Below are 20038 nucleotides of genomic sequence, written 5' to 3' on the forward strand. Positions count from 1 at the left end.
ACTTGGTCAGAGTTCGAGGGCCACCTCGATGGGTGTGACCGATGTGGTCAACCCAAAGTGAGTGTAGGCACCTGATTGTGTTCTGTTCTTCCCATTATTTATCTATTGTCGACCGTAGCCTCAGCGCCTTCCAAATTCATCTCTCATTTTGGCTTACACAATGCAAAGGTCATTACATCCATTTTTTTTTCACATCCATAGTAGGAACAAATGCACCTAAACATGTGACCTTCCACTTCCTGTACCCTTGCTCGTAATTGGATTGATAGATTTATAGATCAGAGACGAATGATCTCGGCCCAGAGGACTCACCAGGGTCTTCTATTTAAAATTTCTTTACCTTCTTTTTTAACCTCATGTTACGCCATAATGAAACTTAATTCGAGAAGCATATAATATCGTTGATACTGTTCATAAAACCGATGAATATTCGAGTCAATATTATAGACTTCGCTTGATTGTTCGTATCTATAGCTTTGGTCAATGTGGGCCTTCAGATAATGTCCTGAATATGTTAAAGCCTTGGTCATTCGGCTGTTGCATTGTCTCGGCGGAGGGAGATAACAGCCAAAAATCAGTCTGGACTTCCACGCTAGCAACCATCATTTACATTATCTTTACACGCAGCATCAATTGTTTTGTTATCACGAGGAGACTAACTAGTAAATTAAATGGACTGAGATTTTCCATCGAATCCCGTGTAAAACATGCTCTTAATGTATCTTGAGTGCTCGGTAGGCGCCGTCAGCGAATTGTTAGCGATCCATTTCTCTCCTCTGATGACGTCACATCCGCTGTGCAATGTACGACGGTCCACGGACCCAAGCAGACCGCTCTCGGGGTCAATAAAGTTGTTATACCACATGATGGCCGTGCCTTTCTTTGGTGGCAGAATAAGATCGGCCAAAGGGCAATTCATACTCAGATTGATCTCATCCGTTCTTTCAATTTCCTAAAAATATTATAAAGTAATAAAAAGACTTCGTCATGTTCTCTAAGTCAACATCAAACTGGCCAGGTTAGAACACCGCCGAGGGGATCAGAATTTAATGGACCAACACGATGTCTTAAGATTATCATTCAAGTTGCTTTTTATCACATTTGATAATCGGGCCAAAATTTTAACTACTTGTTTTACTATAACTTGGCCAACTCTCAACTGACTTGACACTACATGTAGTTACGCTCTATTCCCAATCAAATAAATGATTAGTTTCCATTCAAAGAAATTTCAAGGTTTTTTTTCCTCCATTAAATAGAGCAGGACACAAAACTGATATGTAATGACCGTGTGTATTGTTGTTGTTTAGTTTTCATAGTTTGCTGCAGCTGCGGTTTTGACCATTTGTCTTGTATTGGACCAGTGTGTCTCTAGACCAAGCCGCCAACCAACAAATCTCAGTAAATATCTTGACAACTAAACAACTACTGTGAACTTCTGTGCGTAATTACTACTCACTAACGCTTTGAACCAACAGACTCATCCGTTCTTTCAATTTCCTAAAAATACAATAAAGGAATAACAAGATTTTGCTATGTTCTCTGAGTGAACATCAAACTGGCCAGGTTAGAACACCTCCGAGGGGATCAGAATTGGACTCACAAATTCAGTGGACCAACACGATGTCTTAAGATTATCATTTAAGTCGATTCTTATTACATTTGTTATTCGGGCCAAATTTTAACTACTTCTTTCACTATTACGTTTGAATACTATTACTTGGCCAACTCTGACCTGAATTGACACTAGCTAATTAAGCTCTCTTCTCAGTTGAATAAATCTTAAATTCCCATTCAAAAAAAGCTTGTTGTTTTCTTCAGTTAAGAAGTGCAGGATATAAAATGAATATGTAATGACCGTGTATATTGTTTTTGTTTATTAGTTTTCAGAGTTTTCTGCGGTTTTGACTTTTTGTCTTGTTATTTACTCGTTGGATATACGCGTCTCTAGGCCAAGCCGTCAACCAAAATCTTTCAGGAAGCACCTTGACAACTAACAACTGCTGTAAGCTACTTTGTGTAAAAAATAGCCACAAGCGCTTTCAATCTAAACAAAAGGCAGAAAAAAGTAAATTCCCACGCCGGGAATCGAACCCGGGCCTCGGCGGTGAGAGCGCCGAATCCTAACCACTAGACCACGTGGGATGTGCACTGTTGTGGTAACAGTTTTGGTTACTGGTCAGTCATCTCGTCTTGCATTGATCAGTAACTAACTGGTGTGCAAACTTGCAAGCTCAGTTCACTTTGCTACAATTCACTGGGGTTACTAATTACTTACTTCTGCAGTGATTGTAGTGTTATCTGCCACCAAAAAGGCTGTCTGCCCTCCTTCTTCTACATCGTTAAGGAAATACAGGATCGTAATAAATCTGAAAAAAAGAAAATAAAAGAAAACGGATGAAAACATTAAAACTAACATTATCAAATGCATCAAAATAAATGTATGGCGAAAATTACTTAAAAAAATTAATTAATTCATAAACATGAACAGATAAAAGGTGATGGGTCATACTGCCCTTTTATGGGCGTTGGCGAACGTAGTTTACGGACCAATAAAATTGAAATGAACTGTTAACAACCTTAGTCATTTATTTCACAAGAATTCCAAGGCTCTTTTCGCTTCAAGATGTAGTTTTTACTTTAAAACTGTTTATATTTTTTTCAATATTTTAGTAAAAGCTGACGAATTTTGCTAATATGTCTGAAAGTAAACTAACACGAAATGCTACTGAACTGAGCCCGGTTTGAAAATGGTTCAGTTGTCATAAAGAAATGATTACTGAAGCATGACCCTTGTCTTTGGTGTTAACTACGGTATTTTATGCCCTCTGTAATATGGGCACTGCACATGGCTTTAATAAATAACCAACCTACAGACTCTGCAGTCGGATGCTCTGAGATCATTCTGATGACAGCAAGGAACATTAGAGTCTTTGATGGTAGAGTCCATGTGTGCATGGAAATGGCCGAACTTTTCGTACCTAACAACCTAGAAAACATCGTCCGTTGTTATACCTCCCAACTCAAATACGTTTTCCGATTGGAGGAGAACGTGTCACGTGTCGTGGGTCAAAACTCACTGACACCCTAAGGGGAACAAAACTCACTAACTCCATAGGGAAACAATGACTTGAGTTTTCGAATCACACATGATCAGGTCGTGCACCTTGAAACTGCAGCAAATTTGTTGTGCCTCCCGGCAGTTTTACCTATATTTGAGTTGGGAGGTATAACAAAACACGTAATGACTGGCCCCACGGCAAACAGTGAGTTTTGTTTCCCCTCGACCTAATTGAAGTCGAGGGGAAACAAAACTCACTGTTTCGCTTGGGGCTGGTAATTAAGTGTTTATTATACGTGTCAATAACCTTTTTAAGTTCAATATTTTTATAATGTTTGCGCCTTATCGACGCATTAAAACTGTTCTATGCCTGAAAAATTTGTCATTTTTTTTTTTTTCAATAACCAGACCTGTCAATCATACATTTGAAATTTTCGTAATTGATCGAGGTTGATTTGCTCTGAGGCGGAAACCTGGTTAAGACAGGATTCCCACGTGGTCTAGTGGTTAGGATTCGGCGCTTTCACCGCCGCTGCCCGGGTTCGATTCCCGGCGTGGGAAAGTCCTTTTTTTTTCTTTCCTTATAGAGTCCTCCGGCTGGTGTTAATACTTGATGGACACACTGCATTTCTGCTTTTAAATCAATTTTAACGGTTTAAATACCTAAACTAACGTACAACTAAAGATACTTCGATTGTTGCGATCGGTGGACACTGATTATTTGGCTTAAATATATCCGATCTGTAGGTTTTTGTTCACTGAATTTTCGGTGGCATCTGTCCACATTCATCAGGGTGAAAAATGGATGTAAGCTATGTTATAACGAACATCCACTTTACACTCTGATGAAGTTAGAAAGGTGCCACCGAAAATTCAGGAAAAAAACCCTGCAGATCGGAAACATTTAAATCAAATTACAGCTAAAAATTAAAGAGAGACACGCTTCCGTAACAGCCCTTAAAAAAAAAACACCAACGAACAAATAACACCAAAAATCAGCTAACTTGATGAAAATGAAAAACTGCTTCCCGCAACTTTTTCTTTTTTCTTCTAACCTTTCTTTGATGTTTTACTGTGAACACGTCCTATTCCGTGGATCGCACAATCTGTTCTGAACAAACCGGATGTTAAATTAATCTGATCGTACACAAGCAATCCCACGTGGTCTAGTGGTTAGGATTCGCCCCTCTCACCGCCGCGGCCCGACTTCATTTCCCCTTACTCTGAAAATTACGGCCTCTTTAAGTTGTTCTTTAGCGGATTTATGCATTAAAACAATGCGTTCCCTTTGCACCAAGTCAACACATCACATTTACATGTACGTGGATAACAAGTGTATGCGCAGTACTAAATTAAATCAGTTTCACCTGCATTGGTTCTCCACCCTGAACTATTTTTCTCGGCAGCTTGGTTAACTTTATGATCCTGTGAAACAAAACAGTTTGGTTTTAAGTCGCAATATAACATCCGGGATTTTCTGATCTGCAACTTGTCTCGTAGTCAGTTTCAAGCTGGAAAAACGTTGTTGCGCGCGTTAACACCTGTTTTGCAAATTATGGCAACCAGGCTTACCTACGGGACATCGCGTTCTAGTTACTTTACAGTATTTGGGAGAAATAACCTTTCGTGGAGACGTCTCAAAATAAGGTCAGCGGTTTTGTCTTGTGGTAGCCAGGCCTGTTGACTAAAACCGAATCTGTGTCGTGGACTATTGTTTTCAAGAAATCCATGTACCGGAGAATCTTCTTAATATTCAACTTGTTAAATGACTGCATACTTAATCTTCCTGAAATGAAAATAAAAGTTTTGTTTTTCTGATGACTATTCAACCACAGGCAGCCAGGTAGTCCGCTGACATCAACGTTAAATGAAAATAAATCCCAGGTCAGGAAAATAACACAAAAGCACACATAAAAAGAAAGGAAAAGAGAGACTAGAGAAAGTTTGCCTTAGCTAATCAGATCGATATATCCCCTATTTTAGCCCAATTGGGATGCTTGAGTATACATTATAACATTAATACAATCGAACCATGTGCACTTACCATTTGTAAGTCCCGTTAAACTGTACGCGTTCAAACCTAAAAAGTAGATCGAAAATGAAAACATGTCTTAGACTATTAGAAATATTAAATCGATTTATACCTACTGGCTACATTTTTCAAAACATAATTAAAAAGAAGAAAGAAATGGTGGATTAATGTGTGAAATAACGGCGCTCAATTACAAATCAGGAAATGTTACGAAGTTTATTACAAAGTGGAAAGACAGCGGTCGTCTTGGAGATTTAGGCCCAGTTCAGACGCCGAACTTTTCATGAACCGAACCAAATACATTGAATTAAGTACATGAAAAGTTCGGCGTCTGAATCAGTTAAGAACGGCTATTTGAATTTGGAACGGCCCAGCCGTTCTTCCCGCCTAGCTCAGCCGGGAATTTCGGCTTTGGAACGGCTTTGATTCAGACGTCGAACTTTTCATGAGCCGAACCTAATGTCTAAATTATTATAACGTTCGGCTCATGAAAAGTTCGGCGTCTGAACTGGGCGTCAGACTGATATTCCATTCACGTTGGATGTGATGTCATTAATATAAAGGAGAAAAGTGGATCGCCAACAACTGGCTCACAGCACCAACAAAGTATTCAAATCACATCAAAAGTTCTTATGATATCGGATTTGATTAATAATTAGCTTATTTCTTTTTTCTTCTTCTTTGCTTGTCTCTTTGCGTAATAATTGAACATACGAGCAACACAACGTATAGCCTTTCTGAGAGTTCTGTGTTTACAGATTAACGCTCTCACCAACTCGGTATGGCTAAGGGTATTGACCTATAGACATTTATCTGCTACGACAACCCGGGTTTGAGACCCGGTCTTGGAATTTTGTGTTTTTCCTTATGTAAGTCTTCTCTAGTTTTTCTAAGCTGAAGTAATGACAAAAATCCCAAACAAACAAACAAACAAACAAACAAACAAACAAACAAAACAAAACAAAATTAACATATAGGCAAGTATAGAAATATGCTTGTACTTTAAGAAAACGTCAAGATTCTTGGCAAAATCAACAATCATGCAATTCATAAGAATAATTGGCAAATTTGATGTTACAAAATACTGCAATCTCCTTGCAATGTTATTTCTATAACTGATCCTGTAACCTAGTGGACATCCCACGTGGTCTAGTGGTTAGGATTCCGCGCTCTCACCGCCGCGGCCCGGGTTCGGTTCCCGGCGTGGGAATGTAAATACTTTTTTTCTTTTCGTTTTTGATTTGACTCCTGAAAAAAAATTTAAAAATAGATAAACAACTTTTATCTACCTTTGGTCAGTGTTTATAGCCAAAGGCTAGGGAGTTTCTCGTACTTAATAATTGTGTTCTTATGGCCAGACCTTGCATACGGCCAGCTCGCCTGAAATTTGAATTGATCAATCAGAATTCAACAGGCGGGAAAAACTTCACTGTCCTGACGTCAATGTCAGTTAACAGGAATGGCATCGAAATCAGGCAACTTTTTTCACTAGAGACGGCTTTAAATATTCAGAAAAAGAGATTTACAATTCCAAATACCATATCAAATTGTGAAAAGTAAAAAGTATCAAACATTTTGTGTCTCCAAGCCTCTAATTTGGCGCCAAAAATGGGTGTTCGGCGTTCAGCATAGCAACTCGCGCTCGCTCGGCGAGTTCGTCGAGTGTCGCCAGGTAGGATAATAGTTGTGTTATTTTGGACAAAATATGCTGTACCTCGTGAAATTAAACCCGGAATTCTCAAGTTAACTATTGGAAGAGGCCAAAAGAACTTTAGTATCGTGTTTGTTTTTGTTAGTTGTGAAGAAAAACGCTATTTCCGTCTCGTTTCGGTAGGACAGCTCAGTTTTGACTGCCGCTCGTACTGCGGGTGCAGCCGCCGTATGCACGGGACTTTTTCTCTTTTTTTTCTTTTTCATTAAATGGGATATAGTTATTAATATGAACTAATGTTGAATAAATAAATGGGAAAATATCATCTCTTTGCAAATCCTGACAGTTTGCAAAAGCCTACGGAATATATTGTGCCATGAAGTTTCATTTCAGTGATCTGAATGCTCAACTTTGGTGTTTTTACAGCCAAATTTAACCATGTAAATAAGGGGGTAGGGGTAGGGAGAGGGGTAAGAAAGCCAGCGTGTTAGGGAACGGGAGTAGCCAGGTAGATATGAGTTACCAGAAATGGTTAGAAGAATGTTGTATTGCGTAAACCAAATGCACATGTAGTGAGGAGTACGCAAAGATATTTGGCGTATAAAATAGGAATGGCACGAATATTGAGGAGCAGTTTTGACGCCTCATTTCATACGAGTTCAAAACGTTTCTGTAAGGTACAATGGTTAATTATAATACGTTGAATCGAGTCCATTTCGCGGAAAAAATGAAGCCGAATTAGAAAAAAAATCAGCCGAAAACCCTTTCCGCGAGTTTAAAGACTTAACGTGTCCACGTATCATAAAGATGGCTTCTACGCGAGAAACTCAATGTTCCTGTGTTAGACTGCCTAAAATATCCTCATGCTGATACTACGAGGTCAACCATTACTGACTGAAGCGGTAGAAACGTGCTATAACTCATCTGTTAAATTATGAGCCCCGCCAACAGGCAGAGCTTCCAAAAAATGGTCAATAGACTCATTCGAGTTGTTCTCCTCCACGGAAATCTTTAGTAAAAGGCGAAAGATTTGTGCGTGTTGAAGGAAAACCAGAGTTACTGTGGATTTTGGATACTAGGTGTTTTGTTGTACAAGATGCTACACAGCGTGTGGGATATAAATGTACTGAAGTCTATAAATACGCATGCGCGTATTCAGCATGAGTAACAGCTAGTAAAGCAACAACTTTTCAGTACTGACAGTGTCATTATCTTAGTGAAGTCTTAAGCTCTTGAATGAACAGAATCTCCTCAATTCTGCAATCATGGAAAGTCAGTTTTGTCGGACGCTAGAATGTCAAAGTGATCCCATTTTATGTTGTGACCAGTGGTTTTCACATGATCAGCAATGGCTGATGAATGGTCAATTTTTGCAGGGGCCTTGAAATTTTCCGTTTTCCTGTCAAGGAGTCTTCCTTTTGTTTTGCCCACGTCAGATAATTCATTAATTACAGCCCCAGAAACCGGCTTTATAGATGACTTTGGATTTCTGAGAGCGGTTGAAGTGAATTTTGTATGGAAAGTGACATTTGATGCGGCATGTGTTCTGAAATATGATCTTGAGGTTGACAAAAGAGGAGATCTAGGGTGCGTCCCTTTGGGATGATCTGGACCAGGATCAGTGATCCAAGATCACTCGGATCATGGTGCATCAAAGGAACTGATGAATCCGTGACCAGAGTGGATTCGTCGGTTCCTTTGATGCACCATGATCCGAATGATCTTGGATCACTGATCCGGATCCGGATCACCCTAAAGGAACGCACCCTTGATTTGGTTACTGTGAGGACATAAGTAGGGTGACAGGTTTAAGATATCTTTTTGGGGAACTGTAACTTGAACAGGGTTATTTGGCTTACTTTTATTCTTGTTCAATGGTCTTCAATACATCGTCAATGTTTAACGTGTTACGACCTTGCATCGAGGATAACCAATTTGCAACGGGAGTTTTCTCAGATCATTAATAGCGGCTTGCAACGGAGATAGTGAGGAGCAAATTCGGAAAATGAGGAGCAAGCAACTTCCCATATCGTTACTTTAAGAAAAGATAAGGAATTTTTTTTTTTCAACTATTTTCCTTTCGTTTTCGTTTCTTGTTTTCGATCAGTAAATAAACGACTTTTATTTACCTTCGGTAGTCAATGTTTATAGCCTAAGGCTATTGGTGTCCTCTTACTTACTTGTGCACTTCATAGCCTGAATTTTAACAGAAAACGGGAAAATCAATAATGATATTCGCTAACATTAGCTGATTGTTGACTAACTAAATGGGAAAAGATCATCTCTTTTTTGCAAATCCTGAAAATATGAGAATATTTGGGCAAAACGTACGAAAAATATCATGCTTGAAGCATTTAATTTTGTGATCTGAAAGTTTTATTGTTGTCTTTTGAGGGCCAAACTTAGCCATATAAACAACGGGGTGGGGGCAGGGAGAGGGGTAGGAAGGCAGCAGCGGGGTAGGTGAGGGTGGTGGCTAGATAGATAGGAGTTACAAGATTGAACAATGGTTACAGGAATGTTGCATTTAACGTACGTAAACCCAAATACACACGTAGTTCTGTATGTAAGACTTCCTTAAAATATGCTCGTGCTGATAGTGCTGATAGGTCAACCCTAACTAATGGAAGCGGTCTGAGAAACGTCGTTTATTATATGGCTAACTCCGTGAACGGGCAAGATGAACCAAACCCAGCGCTATAATTGACTCCTCGAGCGGGCAAGATGGCGCTATCATGCCCGCTCGGGACGACCTGCTGTCCCGCAAGGACAATTTCCTCGAAAGTCTTACACTAATAAATCCTTTATTGAACAACCTTATTCGGTCAAGATGGCTGGATATTGGCCTCTTTCTCCGTCCGTCTCAGTCCAAAAACACGCTAAGGAACTTGGCCGATATCCAGCCATCTTGACCGAAAAAGTTTGGTCAATAACCGCGTATAGACTTCATTTGTTAAGTTATGAGCCCTGCCAAGAGGCAGGGCGACGAAAAATTAGTCTAAAGGCTCATTCGAGTTGTCCTCATCCTCGGAAATCTTTAGTAAAAGGCAACAGGAGTAGACTTAAGACGCGGACGCTTTATTGGAACACCTATAGTAGCAAGACCAGACGTCGATTCAGCCACAGAACACGACACACGAGAAGACAACGAAGACTGAGACGTACTAAACGTCGATTCGGCCATCCGAACATCATACAACTGGCACCCTTTAAACAGGTACGCAGGCGCAGTGTTATGGCAAACAGTTTCGCATTTATCTTCACTTTATTTTGGAAAGCGTTTTGGAAAGTGTTTTGGAAAGTGTTTTGCAGTCATCGTTTTTATTCACAACATTGGCTACGATATAGTTTCTTCTAATAGGGCGGACTGAGTTGTTTTGGAATCGTAGACGCATTATAACGGCAATACGATTTATTGTGCATTGCGCCCATACGCGCTGGTAAATAGGCAAGTGTTTATCATTTCACATGTCTTTAATTTCGCTTGTGTCTTGAACTGTTCGCTGACATTGCTCTCACGAGAAAGGTTAAAGCTCGAGAAGTCAGCTTCACAATTTCTTTACGACAGGTTGTTTACCTTTATCAACTTCAAGTTAATATTGGCTCAGTATAGACGCGTGGAGGACAACCCTTACGTATAGTTTTCATACAGTGATCATAGCACTAATAACCGTCTAAAAAGCACTACTAATACAGAACAAAGCTACAGCACAACTCAACGCATGTTGTGGAACACATACTCTACAATTGTTTTGTTATCACGAGGAGACTAACTAGTAAATTAAATGGACTGAGATTTTCAATCGAATCCCGTGTCAAACATGCTCTTAATGTATCTTGAGTGCTTGGTAGGCGCCGTCAGCCAATTGTTAGCGATCCATTTCTCTCCTCTGATGACGTCACACCCGCCGTGCAACGTACGACGGTCCACGGACCCAAGCAGACCGCTGTCGGGGTCAATAAAGTTGTTATACCACATGATGGCCGTGCCTTTCTTTGGTGGCAGAATAAGATCGGCCGAACGACAATTCATACTCAGATTGATCTCATCCGTTCTTTCAATTTCCTAAAAATATTATAAAGTAATGAAAAGACTTCGTTATGTTCTCTAAGTAAACATCAAACTGGCCAGGTTAGAACACCGCCGAGGGGATCAGAATTTAATGGACCAACACGATGTCTTAAGATTATCATTCAAGTTGATTTTTATCACATTTGATAATCGGGCCAAAATTTTAACTACTTGTTTTACTATATATATACTATAACTTGGCCAACTCTCAACTGACTTGACACTACATGTAGTTACGCTCTATTCCCAATCAAATAAATGATTAGTTTACGTTCAAAGAATTTTCAGGGTTTTTTTCCCCCATTAAATAGTGCAGGACATAAAACTGATATGTAATGACCGTGTGTATTGTTATTGTTTAGTTTTTATAGTTTGCTGCAGCTGCGGTTTTGACTTTTTGTCTTGTATTGAACCAGTGTGTTTCTAGACCAAGCCACCAACCAACATTTCTCAGTAAATATCTTGACAACTAAACAACTACTGTGAACTTCTTTGCGTAATTACCATTCACTAAAGTTTTGAACCAAAGGAAAAGCAGAAAAAAGCAAATTCCCACGCCGGGAATCGAACCCGGGCCGCGGCGGTGAGAGCGCCGAATCCTAGCCACTAGACCACGAGGGATGTGCACTGTTGTCGTAAGACTTTTGATTACTGGTCGGTCATCTCGTCTTGCATTGATCAGTAACTAACTGGTGTGCAAACTTGCAAGCTCAGTTCATTTCATTACAATTCACTGGGGTTAATTACTTACTTCTGGAGTGATTGTAGTGTTATCAGCCATCAAAAAGGCTGTTTGCCCTCCTTCTTCTACATCGTTAAGGAAATACAGGATCGTAATAAATCTGAAAAAAAGATAGAAAAAGAAAACAGATGAAAGCATTAAACAGACGAAAGCATTATCAAATGCATCAAGGTAGATGTATAGAGAAAGTTAAAGCATAAACAGGTCTGAAGAGACAAAAAGTGATGGGTCATACTGCCCTTTTATGGAGACTTCTACTCTCTTTTCTCTTCAAGATGTAGTTTTTGACTTTAAAACTGTTTACAGCTTTTTCAATATTTTAGTAAAAGCTGGCGAATTTTGCTACTATGTCTGGAAGTAAATTAACACGAAATGCTACTGGACAGTGCCCGGTTTGAAAATGGTTCAGTAGTCATAAAGAAATGACTACTGAAGCATGTCCCTTGTCTTTGGTGCCGTAACTGCAGTAATTTATGCCTTTTGTAATATGGGGACTACGCATGGCTTTAATAAATAACCAACCTGCAGACTCTGCAGTCGGATGCTCTGAGATAATTCTGATGACAGCAAGGAACATTAGGGTCTCTGATGGTGGAATCCATGTGAGCATGGAAATGGCCGAACTTTTCGTACCTAACAACCTAGAAAACATGGTCCGTTGTTATACCTCCCAACTCAAATACGTTTTCCGATAGGTGGAGAACGTGTCAAGTGTCGTGGGTCAAAACTCACTGACACCCTAAGGGGAGCAAAACTCACTAACTCCCTAGGGAGACAATGACTTAAATTTTCGACTCGCACGTGATTAGGTTGTGCACCTTGAAACCGAGGCAAATTTGTTATGCCTCCCTGCTTCAAGCAAAGAATTGTTTCGCAGTTTTTCCTATATTTGAGTTGGGAGGTATAACAAAACACTTAATGACTAGCCCCAGGGCAAACGGTGAGTTTTGTTTTCCCTCGACCTTAATGTTCCCCGAGGCGAAGGCGAGGGGAACTTAACATAGACGTCGAGTGTTTATTATACGTGTCAATAGTCTTTTATAGTGCAACATTTTTATAATGTTTGCGCCTTACCAGTGCATCAAAGCCGTTTTGTGCCTACAAAATGTGTCAAGTTTTTTTCAGTAACTAGACCTGTCAATCATACATTTGAAATTTTCGTAACTGTTGATTGACTCTAAGGCGGAAGCCTGGTTAAGATAGGATTCCCACGTGGTCTAGTGGTTAGGATTCAGCGCTTTCACCGCCGCTGCCCGGGTTCAATTCCCGGCGTGGGAAAGTCTCTTTTTTTCTTTTCTTGAAGGGTCCTTCCAAATCAATTTTAACGGTTTAATTACCTAAACTTATGTACAACTAAAGATAGTTCGATTGTTGCGATTGGTGGACACTGATTATAGGACCTAAATATATCTGATCTGTAGGTTTTTGTTCAATGAATTTTTGGTTGCATCTGTGCACCTTCATCAGGGTGAAAAAATGGATGTAAGCTACGTTATAAGAAACATCCACTTTACACTCTGATGAAGTTGGACAGATGACACCGAAAATTCAGTGAAAAAAAAAAATTCTACAGATCGCAAACATTTAAATCAAATTACAACTAAAGAGAGACATGCTTCCGTAACAACCCTCAAAAAACCCCAACAAACAAATTAACCAAAAATAAGCTAATTTGATGAAAATGAAAAAGTGTTTCCCGAAAATGTTTTTTTTTTCTTCTCCTTTCTTTAATGTTTTGCCGTGAACACGTCCTATCCCGTGGATCGCACAATCTGCTCTAAAGAAGCTGGACCTTAAATTATTGTTAATTCCAACGAGCAATCCTATGTGGTCTAGTGGTTAGCATTCGGCGCTCTCACTGCCGCGGCCTGGGTTCGACTCCCGGTGTGGGAAGCGATTACTAAACTTTTAAATTAACATCTAATGTCGTCTTCATTTTCTTTTACTCTGAAAATTATGGCTTCGATAATTTGTTCTCTCGCAGATTTATGCATTAAGGCATTGCGTGTCCTTTGCACGAAGTCAACACATCACATTTACGGGTACGTGTATAGCAAGTGCGTGCGCATTACTAAATTAAGTCTTTGACCTGCATTGGTTCTCCACCCTGAACTATTTTTCTCGGCAGCTTGGTTAACTTTATGATCCTGTAAAACAAAACAGTTTGGTTTTAAGTCGCAATATAACATGCGGCATTTTCTGATCTGCAACTTGTCTCGCAGTCAGTTGCAAGCTGGAAAAACGTTGTTGCAAATTATGGCAGCCGCGCTTATCTACGGGACATCGCGCTCTAGTTACTTTATTATTATTATATTTATTATTATTGTTATTTGGGCGAAATAACCTTTCGTGGAGACGTCTCAAAACAGGGTCAGCGGTTTTGTCTTGTGGTAGCCAGGCCTGTTGACTAAAACGGAATCTGTGGCGTGGACTATTGTTTTTCAAGAAATCCATGTACCGAAGAATCTTCTTAATATTCAAATTGTTAAATGACTGCATTGTTAATCTTCCTGAAATGAAAATAAAAGTTGTTTTTCTGATAACTATTCACCTACAGGCAGCCAGGTAGTCAGTTGACATAAAAAGAAAGGAAAAGAAGAGAAAGTTTGCTTAGCTAATCAGATCGATATACCCCTATTTTCTATAGCCCAATTGGGATGTTTGAGTATACATTATAAAATTAATACAATCGACCGTGATGTGTACTTACCTTTTGTGAGTTCATTATTAACCTGTAGGCGTTCAAACCTACAAAGTAGACCGAAAACGAAAACATCTCTTATAATATTAGGAACATTAATGCGCTTTATACTTACTGGCTACATTTTTCAAAACAAAATTAAAAAGAAGAAAAAAATGGTCGATTAATTTGGAAAATAACGCTTAATTACAAATCCAGAAATGTTACGAAGTTGATTACAAAGTGGAAAGACTGATCCATTTGCCTTACATGTCGTGCAGATCATCCTCATCCAGATGGAGCTGCTTGTGTTTCCCAGCAAACGTCTTCACCTTCCACAATTAATAAAAGACGTCAGCAAGTTTATTTGGTCAGTTTAGACCTAACTTTTAAGATAAGTCAAATCTTAAATTAAGTTTATGGCATGGGTTTTCAATACGCCACGTTCGATATATCAATATTCTAACGTGGCTCTGAGCCTTTCAGCACAAACTCGTATAGTTGGTGTTGTTTCCTTTCTATTCAAGTCTCTTTTGGGAACTGAGGGACAAAAGAAACTTTAAAAACTTATAATTTTCACCCGAAAGCCTCGGAGCCATGTTAGAATGTTGATATACCGAACGTGGCCTATTTGGACAGGTCCGTAGCTAGTAACAGGCAAACAGAGGCACCTGCCTCAGTCAGTGTTTTTTTCTTTGTTTTTTTTGTTTTTTGTTTTTTGTTTTTTGTCGTTTTTGCTGTTTTTGCCATCATAAACAGTCTTAATACCAAGGAAGATAATTAACACAAGGATATTGCCTCAGTCACTATTTAGCTCTAATTAACGGAGCAGGCGGTCTGTATGGGAGAATCTTGACCGAGGTCGTGAGTACAGACCGAACGCAGTGAGGTCTGTACACACGACCGAGGTCAAGATTCTCCCATACAGACCGACTTAGCTCGGTTAATAAGATGTTTATTATATGGCAAAGAAGAAAACTTTAATTCGTTTAAGCTAACTGGTTTGCTCACATTTTGCTAGCGAACGGCGATGAGCTTAACTTAAACATGCCGAAATTTGCTCGTCCTCTTTTCCTCTTTTTTTGTCATCAGGCTTTTTGGCACTTCCATAAATGATTGAGAGGAAAATAAAAGAAAATGTTGAACATTTTTGTATTTTAGTTTGCTACTTTTTCAACGCAAAATGAAACCGGTCTACAGATGCCGGTCTAGATGGGAAAATCTAGACCGTGGTCAATATCGATTTCAGCGAATCAAATTCGTGAATTCGGTAGTTCCCAGTCCTTGTGAGACACAGCCATATAATAACGTTTTTTTCTGGCTACGGCCCTGTTTGAATTATATATTAAAATTGAAATTATTAATACTGTTTTTCGTGATGATTACCCATGCGAACATTTCAAAGCCACTTCGCTGGGACTTGATCATGGTCACATGTCAAAAGAAAATAGTGAAAAATAGTGCTCGGTTACGTTTAAACCGTATTTTTTTTGTTGTTGTTGTTCATGTTCCAAACAAAATACATCAAAAAGCCTAGAAGGCCAGTTCTGTTCTCTACGTGCCCAGAACTAGTATCTAGGATGAAATCAATCTGATGAGAGCTGGAACATGTAATCTTTTAGTTTAATGATGATATTTCTCACTGAAAACTCTTTAACACGCCTACTTGTCATGTTAAAAGATACCTCTTGAGCATTGATAAAGCCATCCCTATTGTCATCCCAAGCGTCAAAGTTTCCAGCAAATGATGTTTCTTGTGGGATGGTCCAATTTCTGTCTGAAAAACGTTTTGCTTAGTTACTGTTTGGACTGAACATGACTGTCACCAGGAGCCTGCTGTCACCTAATGAATGAATAATTGACTGACTGACTTGCCATAGCGCCTCGCCCTCTTGCTCCACTTCCAGCGGGTTTGTGCGAAGTTGGGTGGAAATGATGGTCTGTTGTTCGATCTTGATTTTAAACTGGAAATCGATCGCAATTTTAGTCAGGAAGTCCCGTGTTCCCTGTTTCCCGCTCTTTCAGTGATGACTTAAGGGAAAGCGCCAGTGGTTTCCCGCTCTTTCAGTGATGACTGAATAGGAAGCGGCAGTGGAAAAGACCCCTTGTATTGCACGTCTTTCAGCTGAATGCAGTTACTAATCAGTTCAGTGGAATATCAACAAAGGAAACGACAAGGTGCAAAAAAAGTTAAAATTTTAACGCATCCTCACCGGCTATCGCCAAGACCGCATCTAAGTCTGCCTCGTAGTTGAAAAAACCTGACGTACTTGTTTGAAGTCCGCTTTCTTTAGCTAGTGAGATGATGTGATCACACTCCTCATCTGATAAGAACTCAGGAATTTCTTAAATTTAAGTAACAGTAAAAAAGCATGAAGGAGATTTCTAACGGAATTCAAAGTGTCACAGTGACAAATATAGAATGAGAAAGTCTCTAACCCATGATCACAGCAGCTCCAAGACAGTTGAACCTCCGTTAACGGAAACGTTGCGCGGATAAATGATCGAGTTCCTTCAACCTCGTTCCCAGGGTCTCTTATCTTCCCACCCTCCCGGAGAGAGAGGAGACAGCCAGAAGAGGAGAGACCCTGGAAATGAGGTTTCCAGACACTTGGTCGTGGTCGCCACACAAACCTCTCTTTTTTAATCTGTCTTTTACGGACACCTCTCCGCTCTAAGACACTTTACATGTCGTCAAGAGACCCTCTTATGGGAGGTGCTGGTTCAAACATTCTCTATCAATTCGAAAGAACTAACTCCCATTTATTCAATATACCAAAATTGAACAAAATCATCAGAGGACTAGTCTTATTAGATTTATTTTTCCTACTACATTTATACGCTTCAAATAGCAGCTATTTTGGTTCGAGTCATATTAGTTTAAACGTCAAAGCACTCAGAATCAGAAAAAAAGAGATACACCTTTGTTGTAATTCCACTCGACTAGAACAAATACTTTGCTGTAGATTCAGAGAGGGTGCATGGTTAAAATGAACACCGTATTTAAAGTTTCCGATGGATTTAAGCTGGATAGATTCATATAGCTGACATGAAGACGTTTCCAAAACAGCAGAGCTACGTTGATAGTAATGCTACAATATAAAAGACGATATACACAGCAATGAAAAATAAAACAAATGCATGCCATACCGAGTATTAAAGGTTTCATCGCTCGTGTTATGAGCTTGACTTTCTTCTTTCCGTCACCGGCCTCCATCCACTGCACGTGACCTGTCTGAGCAGAAGGTTGAGATTAAAAATACTGCAAGTAATAAATCATTTTGAATAAATAATGTTAATTATGACTAAGTATCTTAGCTCATACAAGCCGTACGTTCGCCTTGCACAGCAAGATGAATGATCAAGACTGACTGAATTGTTGAAGATAGAAAAAGCTTTGATTACATTTTAATGCCAGCTCAGGTCAATCGATGTTGCGCAAAAACGGTCAGCTTGTTTCCATAAAAAAGGAAACATTACGCCTGGTTCTCATATGCCGCCGACATACCTGGGCCTGGAACACCGTGACGCATATGTGCACATTTAGCGCCGAATCATAATCTATCCCAGACATTGACCGCCGGCTTGCCTGCGAAGTTGAGCTGAATTCAACTTTACAGGCAAGCCGGCGGTTGTCGGCGATGAAAATATTTTATGTGAACATTATATCATCCGCGGACGCAACGTACTTCAGTAAGAAGATTCGATCCATATTTAAAGGTGAAATGGTTAAAAATTGCGCAATTCGGTTTGCACTTCGTGCAAATTTGAGCACGTCGGCGATTCATCGCAGATGCGCCGACGGACCCACTGGGACAGATCAACGAACGTTATCAGTTGCAACCGTCGACTTCGTCGCAGGCAGATCGGCGGGATGCGAGAACCAGGCTTAAGAGAACTAGTGTATTCGTCCCACTGTTTGTGTGTTCTTGTTACGCGGGTTTTTGCGGGTAATTGTGGTTGTAAGAGCCTGAAAAAGAAAAGTTTGAAATCAATAAATGCCGTGAAAAGTTAGTCTGTGTACATCCGCCTCTTCCGCTCAAAAAAATCGGAGAGAGGCGGAGGGGGCGGACGTACTACGCAGGCTACGAAAAATATACAAAGTAAAAGAAGGGAAAATAACAACTCCACTGAGTCTCTTGAGCCACCAGCAAGCTTCTAATAATAATAACGGCCGCTTTCTATTGTTTACAAATTTCTAACAATTTGAAAATTACAGCTAGGGAACAGTCGGTAGCCGGTTTAAATGGAATTGGTCGATAACGCAGTTCCAGTTTCGGCTGTACATTTAGTTTTGACAGTTACATCTTACCTTAAATCCCTCCAAACGGACGAGCTTAAACTCCGTTCCTAACTTCTCGTGGCAGGAATCGCTTGGCTCTGAGCACGTGTTTTCAATTTCGTCTCCATCAAAGCATGGCTCTATAAATTTCTTGGAAGTACTACCGTGACGACCAGTGATACAATTCCATGGCTTTAAAATCAAAACGAAAAGGAGTGAGGTAAGATCTAGAAGTCTCATTTTCACTCCATAAGAAGCAACTTTCTATGTGAGAGCCATAATTAAATAAAAAAGAAAGAAAAACAGCTTCTACAGCGATCAGAATTAATTATTTATCAATTGTAGAAATTTTGCTGCCGGTGGACATTTTCATGGTGGCTTTATTGATTTATGATCAGCAACCGCAGTTCGAGAAATCGCATTCTTAATAAATACCCAGCGTTAAATCAAACTGCCAGAAATGTGAGGGTCAGAGGAGTGTTGAGTTGTTGCACCAGGTTATTATTCAGTATTATCTTTTGTATCTCTGGGTCCCGGTAATTTTACCATCACACGATTCCCGGAAATTTTATATTCCGTTAAAGTTGCTTCCTGTCTTTTCCCCGTAATAACAGTATTGCTCATTTTATGCAGCCCAGTTGTGTCCGATCGTACAGTGCAGATGAATATATTGGTAGTTAACTTCTGGGAAGAAGATTGAACGCAGCGACGTAACAGGAAGATAAATTTGTTTGATCTTTCTGATTGTGCCTATCTTATTTCCATTTCCACGATAGCAAAACGATTACGAAATTAAAGGCCCGCGAAAAAAAAGTTATGAACTTAACTGCGATGACCATCTTGTCTTCATATCTTTCTCCGCAGTTCAAATATCACCTACGGGTATATTATTAAGGAACGTTCAAAGTGACCAGCTCCCAGTTGGTTTGATAGCTCACTTGGCAGAGCACTGCATCGGTATCGCAGAGGTCATGGGCTGGTTCGAATCCCGTTCAAGCCGGAATTTTTTTCAAGCTTTAATTTCACAGCTGCTTAAGTTGTCAATCAATCTTGTCTTCATATCTTTTTGGGCAGCAGTTCAAATATATAATCTTTGATATATTCACTTGTAAAAAAATGTTATGCCAAAAATTAAGGACACAAAGTTAAATCCCCCGGGGTAAAACCCTTTATATCTCAACGTAACCTTAGATAATTATGTAGCGTTTTTATACTGCGCGTTGTTTCTCTCGAGCGATATATTCCTCGCAATTATACGACATGCAAAATTCATAACGTAAATGTTTACCTCTGAAGTAAGACGTTGCGCTTCGTCGGAAACGAGTATGCCAGCATTTCATTTCGTCCAATATCATTGTAAAATGGGTTTGTCCAAAAAGACTAAAATAAATTGTCTGTGGGAATGATTCTGAGACTATTTGTTTGTTGATTGGAATCAATATTTGAAAAGCATCGCGAAATTCAATTTCTTTAAGCAGTCTCGCCAAAATTTGCCGCTTCCAATTCCATTTTTTTTTT

General features: G+C 39.6%; 2 protein-coding genes, 6 non-coding genes and 1 pseudogene across 9 annotated transcripts; 3 read left to right on the forward strand and 6 right to left on the reverse strand.

Moving 5' to 3' along the window:
* Nucleotides 1-207: 207 nt before the first annotated feature.
* On the reverse strand, nt 208-2788 carry LOC149106632 (transmembrane prolyl 4-hydroxylase-like). Its single transcript, XM_089297368.1, has 3 exons — nt 2781-2788; nt 2279-2369; nt 208-952 (listed from the first exon to the last, which is right to left on the reverse strand). Exons 1-3 carry the CDS (start codon nt 2786-2788, stop codon nt 668-670), a joined length of 384 nt encoding a protein of 127 aa, XP_089153494.1. The 3' UTR covers nt 208-667.
* Trnae-cuc (transfer RNA glutamic acid (anticodon CUC)) lies at nt 2074-2145 on the reverse strand. Its single transcript has one exon. It is a non-coding gene; the product is annotated as a tRNA-Glu (tRNA).
* Nucleotides 2677-5169, reverse strand: LOC149106634 (transmembrane prolyl 4-hydroxylase-like; annotated as a pseudogene). Its single transcript, XR_016209600.1, has 4 exons — nt 5106-5169; nt 4683-4847; nt 4429-4486; nt 2677-2989 (listed from the first exon to the last, which is right to left on the reverse strand). The product of XR_016209600.1 is annotated as a transmembrane prolyl 4-hydroxylase-like (transcript).
* Trnae-uuc (transfer RNA glutamic acid (anticodon UUC)) lies at nt 3551-3622 on the forward strand. The gene has a single exon. It is a non-coding gene; the product is annotated as a tRNA-Glu (tRNA).
* A 1062-nt stretch (nt 5170-6231) lies between the features above and the next one.
* Trnae-cuc (transfer RNA glutamic acid (anticodon CUC)) lies at nt 6232-6303 on the forward strand. The gene has a single exon. It is a non-coding gene; the product is annotated as a tRNA-Glu (tRNA).
* A 1378-nt stretch (nt 6304-7681) lies between these two features.
* LOC149106637 (U5 spliceosomal RNA) lies at nt 7682-7803 on the reverse strand. The gene has a single exon (XR_016210053.1). It is a non-coding gene; the product is annotated as a U5 spliceosomal RNA (small nuclear RNA).
* A 1998-nt stretch (nt 7804-9801) lies between these two features.
* LOC149106638 (transmembrane prolyl 4-hydroxylase-like) lies at nt 9802-18840 on the reverse strand. The gene is made up of 11 exons (XM_089298195.1): nt 18551-18840; nt 17389-17473; nt 16452-16583; nt 15924-16015; nt 14509-14570; nt 14269-14306; nt 13903-14068; nt 13648-13705; nt 12081-12199; nt 11568-11658; nt 9802-10810 (listed from the first exon to the last, which is right to left on the reverse strand). Exons 1-11 carry the CDS (start codon nt 18758-18760, stop codon nt 10544-10546), a joined length of 1320 nt encoding a protein of 439 aa, XP_089154321.1. The 5' UTR covers nt 18761-18840; the 3' UTR covers nt 9802-10543.
* Trnae-cuc (transfer RNA glutamic acid (anticodon CUC)) lies at nt 11366-11437 on the reverse strand. The gene has a single exon. It is a non-coding gene; the product is annotated as a tRNA-Glu (tRNA).
* Trnae-uuc (transfer RNA glutamic acid (anticodon UUC)) lies at nt 12765-12836 on the forward strand. The gene has a single exon. It is a non-coding gene; the product is annotated as a tRNA-Glu (tRNA).
* Nucleotides 18841-20038: the final 1198 nt, after the last annotated feature.

Source organism: Orbicella faveolata, unplaced genomic scaffold (assembly GCF_042242905.1).
Source record: "Orbicella faveolata isolate gen_17 unplaced genomic scaffold, um_ofav_v1 contig_3, whole genome shotgun sequence".
In the NCBI taxonomy this organism is placed as follows: domain Eukaryota; kingdom Metazoa; phylum Cnidaria; class Anthozoa; order Scleractinia; family Merulinidae; genus Orbicella; species Orbicella faveolata.

Excerpts from the sequence above, each read along its gene's own strand:
- LOC149106632 (XM_089297368.1), bottom strand. Across the intron at positions 953-2,278 it reads ACACTACAATCACTGCAGAA|GAAATTGAAAGAACGGATGA; the intron begins GTAAGTAATTAG and ends TAATATTTTTAG.
- LOC149106638 (XM_089298195.1), bottom strand. The coding sequence starts at position 18,760 with ATGAGACTTCTAGATCTTACCTCACTCCTTTTCGTTTTGATTTTAAAG. Across the intron at positions 14,307-14,508 it reads GAGGATGATCTGCACGACAT|GTTTGAACGCCTACAGGTTA; the intron begins GTAAGGCAAATG and ends TCTACTTTGTAG. Across the intron at positions 13,706-13,902 it reads TTGAGACGTCTCCACGAAAG|GATCATAAAGTTAACCAAGC; the intron begins GTTATTTCGCCC and ends TTTGTTTTACAG.